Genomic DNA, 13,243 nt, shown 5'->3' with positions numbered 1-13,243 from the left:
CATCTCGGCCTTCTGCAGCTGGTTGAATGTCTGTGGGTTGGAGAGCCGTTGGAGGCATGCCTCCAAAGCTGGAGCTGGGTTTTTTTTGGTGTTTTTTTAAAAAAAAAGAAAAAGTCCTGACCACCCGTCTGCATCTGTCTTTATCCAGCTTTTCCATCTCATTCCTTTCTCTGACCTTTGACCTCTTGCAGTCTTTGCCCCCCTCCCTTTACAACAACTGCAGAGGCTGAAGGCGCAGGAGTCAGCTATAAGACTGGTATCTTGCATAATAACACACACACACCGGAGTCTAAATAATGGTCTGAGTCACTGATATGAGGCAAGATTTCTGGGAATAAGGGCCACCACCTTCACCAACTGGTCATATCCTGTGTTTTCCATTTTAAATCGTTTTCTCTCTGTTTTTCTTGGAAGACTTGTCAGAGCTTCATGGTGATTTTCCTGAAGCAAAATATATTTGTGCTGTTGGCTGCAGAGTCCTGATTAACAAATCAGGATGGCTTTGTCAAATTGTGCTCCGTTGAAGACTTTTTCTTTTTTCATGTTGAAGATTGGACATAGAAATTAATTTAAAAAGCAACTTAACTTAAATTCAAATTGGCTGTACAAGTAGCTTGTAGACAGTTGTGAAAGAAGCCTCCCACAAAGACTTATAACTGGATTCTTCAGTCCCTCAGTCAGACAGTTTTGGCTTTTTCTTTTGGATTTCCTTCACATTATTGTTCAGCTTCACTACTGCGGCTCTCATGAACTGCTCAGCACCAGTTAACAGACTGACAAAACATTACTGCTGATGTTCTTAATACAAATGTGGTCATTAGTAGCTAAAGAACCAAAACCAACAAACCAACGCTGTATTTAATTTCATTTTATTTAGAACTTAGAAACTGTGGATTTACTGGTTTAACAAGAGAAACATTTTAAATTAATAATTTGCTCACAGTGGGGATAGAGTGCTGCTGACATAACCTGAGGACATAGCCAGGCGGTGACTTCAATGATCTCCTCATTCCCACTGATACAGCCTCTGTAGAGAAAACAGAGTCTAGGCCCAGTTAAACAACTCCTGAACGAACCCCGGGGGTTTATGAGACTCTTCCTGAGTTTCTTAAGGCTCTGGATGTCGTGGGGCTGACTTGGTCGCACCATCTTACAGAAGTTGTGGGTGGTGCCTCTGGACTGGTAGACTTGGGTGGTGGTTCTAGAAGATAATATGTAGAGTGTGTTGTAACTTCAGGGAGACCCAAACACTGGACCAGTTCTGTTTTGTGTGTTGCAGATGATCTAGTTCTTTTTAAACTGTAGCAAGAACTTGGTTTGAAATCCCAGCTATAACTCTCAGTCACTATTTTTTGATGGGTGTTGGACTCTATCAGGCTGCCCTTTGTCATTTTGTTCAACTTTTATGGACAGAATTTCTAGGTGCAGCTGAGGCGTTGAGGATCTGTTCTCTTCTTTTTTACAATGAGGTGGTTTGTTGCTCACTTGGTGTTGGGAATGAGTTGCTGCACCAGGTAGAGGAGTTTAAGTATCTCGAGGTTTTGTTTACAAGTGAGTGAATAAGGGAGATAATAGGAATAGTAAAGCCTCTGCAGTAATGTGCATGTTGTGTCTGTTGTTGTGAAGAGAAGGTTGATCTACACCCTACCCTCACTCACAGTCACAAGCTGTGGGTGGTGACCAAAAGAAGGAGACTGTGGATACAAGCAGCTGAAATTAGATTCCTGTGATGGGCTCGTCCTTAGAGACATGGGGAGGAGCTTGATCATTCATGCTGCTACTCCTCCACACAATGAAGAGCCAGCTGAGGTGCTTCGGGCATCTGTCCAGGATGGCTCCTAGATAAGATGTTTCTACCATGTCGTACTGGCAGGAGTCCTAGTGCATACCCAGGACAACAAAGCTGCTTGATTTGGTGTCTCCCTGGATGAGCTGGAGAAAGTGGCTGGGAATAGGGAGTCTAGGGGTCTCTGCTTAGGCTGCCGACCCCCGACCCCGAACCCACATAAATGGCAGGAAATGGATGAATCAAAATAATCATTTGCATCTAAATCCATTAAATTAAAGTTATAATGGTGAGTCAAGCTAACAGCTCCCCTGGCTCAGTGTCAAAACCCTCTGACCGGTTTCACAATGAAAACTCCTGACTGTAAACCAGACACAATACGACACGGGCTGGAAACGAGCCAAATTCATTATTTAAAGGCTATAATTAGCTTGTGTGTTTTGATCAGGTAAGTTGTCTCTGAATAAAAAAAGCTTAAATAGTGTTTTTTTAGCAGATCCTTTCAAGTGCTATTTTAAATCTGAAGTGCAGGATGGGTGGCGTAATGTCTGGTTTCTTCTTATTTTGCTCACCCGTTGCTGTTCCAGTCGTGCTCACTTAAACTGAAGGATGTAGAAATTGATTTTTTTAAGAGTCGAAGTCACTTTAATCCTAAATCTGATCTGCCAGTGATGTCTGACATATAAGAGTGATAGAGAGATGAAACCACTTTGCCTTATTTTGCCTTTCCATAATCTTTTCCTGTGTGAGTCCATATTTTACGAGACGATTCATTTGTGTACGGCAGTTCATTTACATGACAGTGAAGGATAAAATGACTTTCTCAGCAGCAGTGTACTTTGGAGCCTGGAAGTAGGCGATAAGAATGAGAGAGAAAGCGAGAGAGGGAGAGAGGGACGACACGAGCGGAGCCAGAAAGTGGTGAGAGGGATCGAGCTCGGAGAGCGAGCGGGCTCATGTTTAAACAAGCGGTGACCCCTGCAGAGCTTCCTCCATTTGACAAATGAGCCGTGCCTCTCTGCAGTGATTGCTGCTGGCCACTCACTCAGCCAGCACAACTGTTATTGTTTGGATAGACCACTGAGAGGCTGTGTGTACTGTGCGTGCATTTATGCACTTCAATCATTTACTTCTAATAACATATTAATTTTCTGCCCCGAGCAGTTTACGGCTCCGGGAGAATCCGTACTGTAAGACTTAATGTTGTGCACACAGGAACAGCGGTGATGGTCTGGACCTCTAATAATGAATTCACCGTTGTGTTTGGTCTTTGTGTGGAACAGATGCTGCTCTAAAGTCATCAGAGGTTTTCTTTTTTTCCGGGCTGCTACTAATGATAAGCGATAGACCGTTTAGATGAGGAAACCTTATTCTAAGTGGGTTATATTGTCATAACACACCACTGATACCAACAGCTGTGAGCCTTCTGGAGAGTGAAGAGAGAGGACTGGGAACGGTTAAACTCATTTGAAGTCCATGAAAAGGTGAAGCTGTTTAAATATTGTTACATCGTTTCTTCCCTTTGACCAAAGAAGCTCTCAAGTTGCAAAATGTAAGTCTAAGTCAAATGTCAAGTTGTGTTAAGACAGAAACAAAACACATTTTCTAACATCTGCCATGAATTTGACAGGTGGAAAAGTGTCAGCTGTGCACTTCAAAGGCAGCTCTTTGTTGACTCTTTATTAAGGTTTTGGTGGGGGTGGAGGTAGTAGTAGCTCATCTCCACCTCTCTGTGGTAAGGCAGCGTGGACAAAGAGCAACAGCCTTTCCTGCACCTTGTTAAGCTGAAAAGGGTGTTTTTATGTGTAGGTGGTGGAGTACACTTCTTTTCGTTCAAACATGAATAATGTAACTGTCATATTTCTATGATTTGCCTTTCCCTCTTTTCTCCTGATTTAAAAACATCTGAATGAAGAAAATGAACAAGCCTGTCGTTTCACTGAGACTTTAAGTTCTTGCTTAATTTAATAGCTACCTTGTCACTCTTGTGAAATCACCAAAGAACTACAACTATTCACCACTCAGCAGTAAAAATGTAATTTTTTTTTTTTTACAAATGTTGAAACAGCATTGCATTAGATGTTTGCACAACACAATGTCCAAGTATGGATCAGTCACCTGTCTTTAATAACAGTCTTTGGATCCTTCGCAGTGCATAAATAACAAAATAGGTTCTTGATTAAGTTTTAATTGCGGTCGTTGTAGCTGTGTATTATTAACTCTATTGAAAGTAAATGCTTCAACTACCTCTTGGTTTGATAGAAAAGTATTCTTCAAGACATTGGCCAGAAGGTTATAATAAGACCTTTCATATTATCAAAATGGCTCTGGAAAAAAAAATCAAACATTAATTTCCTAAAGATGTCCTTTCCATATATTACATGTATTTGACCATATAAATGGTGAAGGTCAACTTTCTTTGTCTGGTGAGCTATTGTTAATCAGAGGAGTCATCCTTCATGGAGCCAGAGGAATAAAGAATTCATATTAGGGGTTTTCTTTGGAAAAAGGAAATGCCTCATTATAAAATCCCAGTCTTTGGAAGAAAAAAAAGTTATTACACAAATAGTTAACGGCAATATTTTAAGAGTTTTCTTATGCTCCAAATATGTGTGTGAAGTGCAGCGAGGTAAAAAGTACAAAAAAACAATTTCTTACTTTTGTTCATGTTTGTCACATTTAAATGTTTCAGATAATCAAATAACTTTTACTGTCCGTCATAGATAACCTGAGTAAATGCAAGGCGCTGTTTTTAAATGATGATTTCATTTAAGGAAAAAACACAACAAAAAACTACCCAAACCTACATGATGCTGTGTCAAAACACCTGAATCTTTCACATCACTGTGGAGGAATTTTGGCCAAATCTTCACTGGAGATTTATTTTAATTTAGCCACACTGAACAGCCTCTTTAAGGTGATGTCAAAGTATCTCAGTTTGATTTAAGTACCGGTACAGACTTTCACTGGACCACTCTAAAGCCTGGTTGATTTGTTTTTTTTTTTATCACTCTGAGGTGGACTTTATTATTTTATAGTTGATTGAAATCTGTTAATTAGAGTCCTTTGATAACTTGCTGGTGTGTTTTTATCATTATCCTGCTGCATAAGCCAAGTGTGCTTGAGCTTCATGGCACAAACTAATAGTCGGACATTCTCCTTCAGGCAGAGAGCAGAATTCACGGTTCCATCAATTACAGTAAGTCAACCAGGTCCTGAAGCAGCACAGAAGCCTCAGACCATCACGCTACTGCCACCGTGTTCGACTGTTATTATGATGTTCCTTTTCTGAAATGCTTTTAGTTTTACTCCAGATTTAACTGGAGTCAAAACTTCCAAAAAGTTGAACTTAAGTCTCATCAGTCCACACAATATTTCCCCCAACATCTTGAGGAATCATCAAGATGTTTTTTTCAAATGTGAGACGAGCGTTTGGGTTCTTTTTGGTGAGCAGTGTTTTTTCTCCTTGATGCCATTTGTGCCCAGTCTCTTCCTTACTGTTGTATAATTCTGACTCTGAGGAAAGTGAGGCTTGCAGTTCTTTCGATGTTGTTCTGGGTTTTTTGTGCCCTCCTGGATGAGTTGAAGTAATTTTATTAGGTTAGTAGGTTCACCATCGTTCCGGGTATTCTCCATTGGTGGATAATTTCTCTCACTGTGGCTCACTAAAGTCCCAAAACCTTAAAATTGGCTTTGTAACCTTTTCCAGACTGATAGACTTTGTTTCCCAGCTGTTTCTTTGGATGTCTTGTGAGATTTTTTTTTAGTTTTGAAGAGCTTTTAGCCTGCTTCAGTTTGTCACACAGGTTATTTTCAAGTGATTTCTTGATTCAGCAGGTCTGACAGTAATCAGGCCTGCGTGACAGTTGAACTCACCTTTCCCAAAAAAATCACACACCGTTGATCACACAGGGACAGGTGCTTTTGGATTGCTTTTTTCTATTTACTCAGGTTTTCTTTGACTAATATTAAAATGTATTTGATGATCTGAAACATGTAAGTGTGACAGAAATCTAAGCAACTGTATAAGCCCAGTAACTGGAAAGCTGTGTGACTCAAACTATGTTTATTGAAGAGTTTGCAGGTACTCTGCCGCACTTCTTGCTCACTTTGGACATTTAGAAGCTACAATAATTATTGCATTATTATGTAAGAGATACCTTTTATTTTGTCAAACAACTGGCAGCCTGTGTAGCTTTGGGGAGACTACCTGATGTTTTAAAAAGTAAGAGGAAGTAGTTAGCAGGAAATCTTAAAACTTACAATGGTTTAAAACTTACTGGAAGCTATTTTCCCCCACTTTCCTTGTCTTGAGTGTAATAATACACACTATTAAATATATTAAAAAACCCTGTAACAACATTTAGAAATGTGAATATGTGGAGTCTCCTTACTATTTAACAAATTACAAGCTATTGCCTTTCAGAGCTAAACGTTCAAATTGATTTATGGGCCTGGATTTTTCTCGGGGCTTAACAATATCTCAGGGAAAGAATTAGAATAACACAGTTAGTGAAGCTTTATGTCTCGGCATTAAAATACTCCAACTGGTACCAACTACCAGCAATTTTCAGTATCTGTCTGCAGTCTCAAAACTGTCATGTGGGTATACAACTATCTGTATCGTCACACGTGAGTGTGTTTGGTTATATTGTGTATTCACATTTATGTGTAGTCATCTCCATGGTTATGCAATCATTGGGACATCAGCTGTGAATCAGATCAAACTATTTTTTTCTACCCTCGTAACCGATGATCCCATGTGGATGAGAGTTTAAAAACATGTTGCTGTGCGTTACATCTGGGAACAGTTTCAAAAGTCTGCTGTTCCCTACGGTTTCAGTCTGCATTTTGATCACTTCTGTCTAATAGCTCTTGTACTCTCTGCCTTTGTGTTTTCTCCAATCATCAAAGCCTTTTCTCTGCCATCACGTTCTCAGGTTCTTCTGCCAGTGGCGTAAAACACATTTTATTTTAAAAGCATCAGTTTCGTAAGCCTTAATGACTCCCAGTATCTTACCACAATCAATCTAATCACAATAACTGCATCTGCAGATATTTCTAAAGAGTTAGTAACTTTCAAACATAACATATGAGCTTATGGCCCTCCAATAATATACTGCTGCTGAGTTCAGATTTGACAGGGCACTCGTCTTATCTGACATGTGGTGCCTTCTTGCCCTGCTTGCAGCGCACTATATGCATCTATACACAGTGTAAACACACAGGCAGCAGGGCTTATTTGATTTGTGGCACTTAAGCAAAGGGCATTCAGAAAACAATGGCTGCAGCTTGACGTCAGAACCGAACTTATATGTGCTATAAACAGGGCAGCAGGGTGAAGCGGTCTAAATGTTAGATAGCACATTAATGAGCCCTTGTTCCTGCTCTTGGCTGTTGTCCTGTGGCAGGCTGGTAAATCTGTGTAGCAGTTTGACATAATGTTGCTGATGTTACCTTGTATTTCAGAGATTTACTGTCAGCACTAATGTTCATGTGTTTCGGTTTTTGTCAGTGGACTTTCAATGTTCTCAAATCACATGCACTCGCACTCACACACGCACATGCACTACTAAGCATTCATTGGACACTACGTGACTACATGATTCCACAGGAACTATGAGGGTAAGCAGCAGCCAGTCGGTGCTAATCAAATACACTTGATTCGGTGATCATTAGCAAGTGTGAGCACCTCTATGAGAGCAGATGTTTTGGCAATGGTGCAATCTTCCCAGGACTGAGTGTTTCAACAAATTCACCCAAAGGTCAGACTGTGCAATGTTCAGAGATATTGCAAAAAACCCAAGAGCTACAATTCAGACTGCAGTCCTCTGCATATTAAATGTTAAAGTTCATGACAGCACAACCAGAAAAAGACTGAACAAAGTATGGCTTATTTGTAAAGGGTGCCAGGAGTCCCTCTAAAGAGACCATGGCAGCACAGCTTAGGTTTGCAAAGCTGTATTTGAACAAACTACAAGACTTCTGGAAGAATGTTCTTTGGACAGACAAAACCAAAGTGGAGATGTTTGACTATAATGCCCAACATCACAGTCGGTGAACACCAAGCTGAAGACACATTAGCACAAACACCTCATACCGACTGTCAGCACGGTGGAGAACTCTTACTTCATTTTCTTTCTGCTAAAGGTGGCTCTACAAACTACTTTGTCATGGCTGCGATGAGTTTTTCACAAGACTGCACATCAAGAAAAAGAAAGCTCAGCTGCCTCGCAACTTTAAACATACATGCAGTGTAGAGTATATATTCACTTTGGTGGCCTCAGAAAATCAGATGAAAAACAAAAACTCAAATCATCAAGATTCTGATTCTATATTAAAACCACAATTAAGCACGAGCTTAATATAGTGGGTAACTGGCAGTGCAGTTTCGTCATTAGGATCGCTGATGACCTGTGCAGTTATTTCAAATGATTCCCCAGGCTATATAAGTCCCACGCTAATATTGCATAAGATGCCATAATTAATGCATTATACAGTTTAAAAATAAATCTGAACAAAGCAGAAGTGGTGCCAAAACGACAGAACAAAGTTTTTTGGAAAATAATTATAAAAGTGACATCAATTAGGAAGCAAAAATATGAAACTGTTCGCAGTACTGCTGTAGCTAATGACATGACAGCTCACAGTTGCTAGTATAGTATTTTGAGAAGCGACTGCAACAATAGTGCTTGGTTCATGAACCATTGCACAGTCTTTTTTACCAGCCAGTCTGTAAGTTTTAATAACATAGAGTGTCAGATCCACATCATCGAAACATGACAAATCAGTTTCGGATCAGCAGGGAGCGTGGGAATACTGTCGCTCGGTTTAATGTTCACCTGCTGAGGATAGGAGCAGCTCTCAGTGTGTCATGAGAAAAGAAGCTGGACCTCTTTGATAGAGAATGCAGGACGGAGAACGAGGGATTAGAAATGGCTCAATGTATTCGTCAAAGCAGAGCTCTGAGTTTTTAAAAAGCTCCTGGTGAAATAGAGAAGGTAGTGGGCCAGAAAAAGCAGCGTGTACCCAATCACTATGATGGATTACATACCAAATTGCTGATGCTAAGGTTATTACTAGCTAAACCACAGAAGGGTTTAAATGCCGGTGCGCTCCTAAGAGTAACAGCAGTAGAATAAGTAATGTACTTCTGAGCTATGATAGGAAGGAGGGAGGCCATCTGTGTTATGTATTTTAATATTTTCATGCTTATAACTAAGAGTCATGACTTTCTCCTCCTCTTTTACATTTCCTTCTCCTGTCTTTCTCCTCAGTGAGTACCACCTCTTCACCCTCTGCACAGAGACAAAGTCCCAGATCGTCGACTGCTACTGGCCCAATCCGCTGGTGGAGCGCTACATCATCCACATACACAAGCACTTTTTTTCCAACTGCACCATAGACCAGCCGGTGTGGTTGGATCCCCCGGACGACACCCTCACCATCCTCATCCTCATCCCCGTTTTCCTCACCTTGGCCATGATTGGCCTGGTGGTCTGGTGCAGCAAGCGGAGTGACATCCTGGCTTAGGTCACGACTATGGAAGAGATGGGAGTAATGGACTGAATTTAACGTCCCAGTCTCTTCACTAAGTAAATACTGTACACAACGCAGGAGCGCACAGAGGACTGTTTCTGTTGGCCAAATTATCCTGTAAGTGGCACTGCAAACCACCTCAACTTGTTGTAGAAATGAAGGAACCAATGGTAGAGCAAAGTAGTGTTTTCTTTAATATTTTTGTATATTATATGTACTTTTCCCACATTTTGGCTCGTCTATTATTCAACTGTTCAATGTTGAATGTGTCCATATCGAGTAGAAGCTGAAGGGGATGCGTTTTATTGCTTTCTTCCAGAGAACGATAATACCGCTCTCATGTCTGCGTGGTGAGTACAGGTGGATGCTGGTTACCTTAGTGTAGCTCAAACATGGATGAAAACAAAATCCAGTGATTAATACATAACACCATATCATTCAGTTAAACCTAATAAAACCACAACTTTGACACTGGAGTTTGCCTGGATTAAGGAAGTGTGTGAGGTAGTGAGTGATGCATGGCCTTGTACGTAGAGTTCTTGTGCGGATCCGTGTGGAGTGTTTCCTGTATTTATGCTAAGCTAACCAGTAGATGGCTGTAACTTTTTTATTCTAAGACAACACATCTGATTCTTGACAAGAACGTAAATAAGCATTTCCCAAAAAGGTTGAACTGTTCCTCTGAGATGCAGAGGATTTTGTTTGTTTATTTGTCATGGGGTAATTTGACCAGCGGAAAAATGACCAAATCTTGGATGCATTCTTAAACCTCATGGATACAGACTTTTGATCTTGTTACAGCACTGTATCACTTTTGAAGGCCAAAGCACTCAACAAGCATCAAAGTCAGTGATTGACCTCTGAACTGGTGGGATGTACTACTCCCCAAGGACATTGCTGTTAAATATATTAACATGATACTGTGTGATTTGTTGGAAGAGGTAAAAAGGAAAAAGGCCAGACTGTCATTTCAAGAGATACAAAGTTTATGCTTGTTGATGACTATCTGAATGGACTTTAACCACTGGAAAGGATACACTGCCCAAAGAGAAGGTGACACTGTGGGACTTGAATTTCTTGTGTGTGTAGCTGAGCCCCAAAAGACTGTTTTAAAACAGTGTAACTTATCAGATACTGTTGACTAAAATACAGCTGTTATTCACAAACAGGGGTTCTCAAGCTATGGACTGACGCTGAGACCTCTTATTGTATAGTCATGCTCTCTGCCTGTGCTCTCTACTGTATGTGCATCTCCTCTCCATCGTTGCTCAACTCTGGTGAACATACACCCCGATGCGTCGAACTGAATTCTTTTCGATAGGGGTTTAATTTAATGTACCTGCTTCATCTGCCTATTTTTGGACAGTCCTCACCAGCCTCGAGTCAAACCGAGCAAAACGCTGCTTGTTTTATTTGTCTTTAAAGCGGCATCTCTTTGCCAGCACCTACACACTGTGTCTCACTGAAGCTGTTGTCTGTGGAAACAAGAACTTCCCTTCATTAAATTTCAAATTTCTCTTGAAAAAACTGGTTCATCATTTATTGTGTGATCTTTTTAAAAAACATTTGTGATGGAACAGGTGAACTTATGTTGCTTTCGGTTTATTGACTGCTAAAAAAGCCCGTCTTTGAAGTCTTTATTTCCTAAATATATGATGTGCAAAGTGTAGGCATAATTAATGATTTTAACACAACAAAACCCAGTGCAAACATTTAAGTCGATTTCTAAGAAGCCTCAGCCTCACGACTAAATCTTCCCTCTTTAGTTTGCCTCTAAATGTTTCTTTTAATTGACTGTTTTAACAATCTTTATCCCTTTACCTTCACACGCTCTCACTGTCAATGATCCCATGGTCCACATACATTTTCTCCTGTGAAATAAATCCATCTTTAGTTGCATCAGTCTGAGCAGAGGCTGCTCCGCTCGTCTGTGTGGCGCCAGATTCCAAATAAAACCTGCCTTCGTTATTTAATGCGTCTTTTTTAAATATATATTTGTGTCATCTATGATCTGAAAGGTGTCTGAATGTGTGTATGCAGTTTCAAATAATGAGCTCAGCATATGTACAAGTAATGGCTGTGAGTCCAAAGCTCAGGTTTCAGACTTTCTGACACAGCTTCTGGCAATTCTTTCTACTCTCTGCTCTGTAGGGTGACAGAGACAAATAATCTAAGTGAAAAAATAGTGTAGCTATAAGAAGACAACTGCCTGCTGATTATATCTACGCTCTCTGAGAAGCAGCCAATCAGAAGAAAATTGACTTTAAATGACTGGAGGATGAACTGAGAGGCTGCACCAAGGCACGCCATAAGAAAAATAAGGAGAATTTTGAACTGCGAATCATGCAATTTCATTAGAGTCCAAGAATCAAATTATTGAGCTGGAAATTAGGATAAAAGGAACACTTCAAGGTCAAAAATACAAACTCCAGTAAAAGTAGGAACTTTGGATGCTGTCCCAGTTTGATGTTCCTAATTTTGAACACACTGGTGTTTTAGTATGCAGCGAGCTGGAGTACAGACCACAGAAAAACTGACATGAATTCCCTAAGCTGCTGACACATCCAATCTCTGATCTATCCAAAGTGCACTAAACCATAGAGGCATGAAATTAAGTTTTTTGCCAAGTTTATTAAGCCGCACACTTAACTTCAGTGTGCAGCGGCTTTACCACTGTAAACATTTTAGATTTACAACTGGCAAAACAAATACACTTTTAAAATAAAAGTGATATAATTTTGTCTGATTGAAATGACAACATATGGACGAAACACATGAACCACACGATCCATCCATCTGTCTTTTAGGGTGGGTATGGGTGTAGCTGCTGTGAGGCCACCCACTGGTTAATGAAGATCTGTTTTGAAGCCTTGAGATGAGCGTTTCCTATGTCACCATTTTGGTTGCAAAAAACAAAACAAAAAACGTGATAAGCTCTGCTTCATGCTCATTGGCTCTTCAACACACTTCTATAGAAATGTAAATATTTCAGTAGCCACAATTATTGCTATCTGATGGCCTTCAGATAGAATGTAAGTTTTCTGCATTGACTTAATTTTTCCACTACTGTTGGTTTGTATGATACATCAATGATGCGTCTCGTCTTTCCATTAGTGCACCGTATTATGTATATTGTTTCATACTGCGCACAGCAAGTAATGCACATACCAGAAGAGCCAGATGACACTAAAATTTTCTTACCATTAAGGTGATAATTTAACATGCATTTCTGAATTCATGCAGCCCTGTTAAAAACTAAGTTTGCCCGGTGATTCAGTGTTTTGTAGAACCATCTTTAACAGCAATAACATGACGTAATCACTTTCTCTCTGACTTTATCAGTCTCACACATTGTTGCAGAGGGATTTTGGCCCACTCTTCTTTGCAACTGTGCTTCACTTCATTGAGGTTTCTGTGCATTCTTTTATGCACAGCTCTCTCAAGGTCTCGCCACAGCATTTCAGTCAGCTTGACTTAACTTTGACTCGGTCACACCTTCTTATCCTTTTGCAGCCGTTGTGCTTGGGATCCAGTAGCGGTTTTTGATACGGGCGACACGGGCATTTGCCCGGGGCGGCATCGTGGTGGGGGCCGGATTCATGGGCATCTGCAAAAAAAAAAAAAAATTCTCATACTCATGCTGCCCCGACATCAGCCAGCGCATATTGGGAATGTCATAGGCACCGATCGGTTTGCTATCGCTCATTTGCTGGGAGTAAGGACGCCCTCCGTTTGCGAGGTGCGCCTGCTGCTTGCGGCACAGGGAGGAGAGGGCGGGGCGGCGGGGGATTCTCTGGCTGGCTGGAGCAGCATCTAATAACCAACTCGCAAAATAAAACAATAAAAACAAAACAAAACAACAAACACGAAAACACGAGACATTATGATACAGACTTATAATTTGCACCGATGTTTTTT

At 40.6% G+C, this 13,243-nt stretch overlaps 1 protein-coding gene across 1 annotated transcript in view; it reads left to right on the top strand.

The window, feature by feature from the left end:
- LOC146661870 (receptor activity-modifying protein 3) overlaps positions 1-10,895 on the top strand; it is a 39,142-nt gene extending 28,247 nt beyond the window's left edge. The window contains exon 4 of the mRNA XM_085418361.1: positions 9,064-10,895. Within this exon, the coding sequence (XP_085274487.1) occupies positions 9,064-9,319 (256 nt within the window). The 3' untranslated portion in view covers positions 9,320-10,895. The remainder of the gene's footprint in view (positions 1-9,063) is intronic.
- The last annotated feature ends 2,348 nt before the right edge of the window (positions 10,896-13,243 follow it).

The sequence above is a fragment of the Rhamphochromis longiceps genome, linkage group LG9, assembly GCF_057381845.1.
Source record: "Rhamphochromis longiceps isolate RC_006_pf linkage group LG9, R_longiceps_female_GT1.1, whole genome shotgun sequence".
NCBI classification, from domain to species: domain Eukaryota; kingdom Metazoa; phylum Chordata; class Actinopteri; order Cichliformes; family Cichlidae; genus Rhamphochromis; species Rhamphochromis longiceps.
This window is presented reverse-complemented; position numbering and strand designations above follow the sequence as displayed.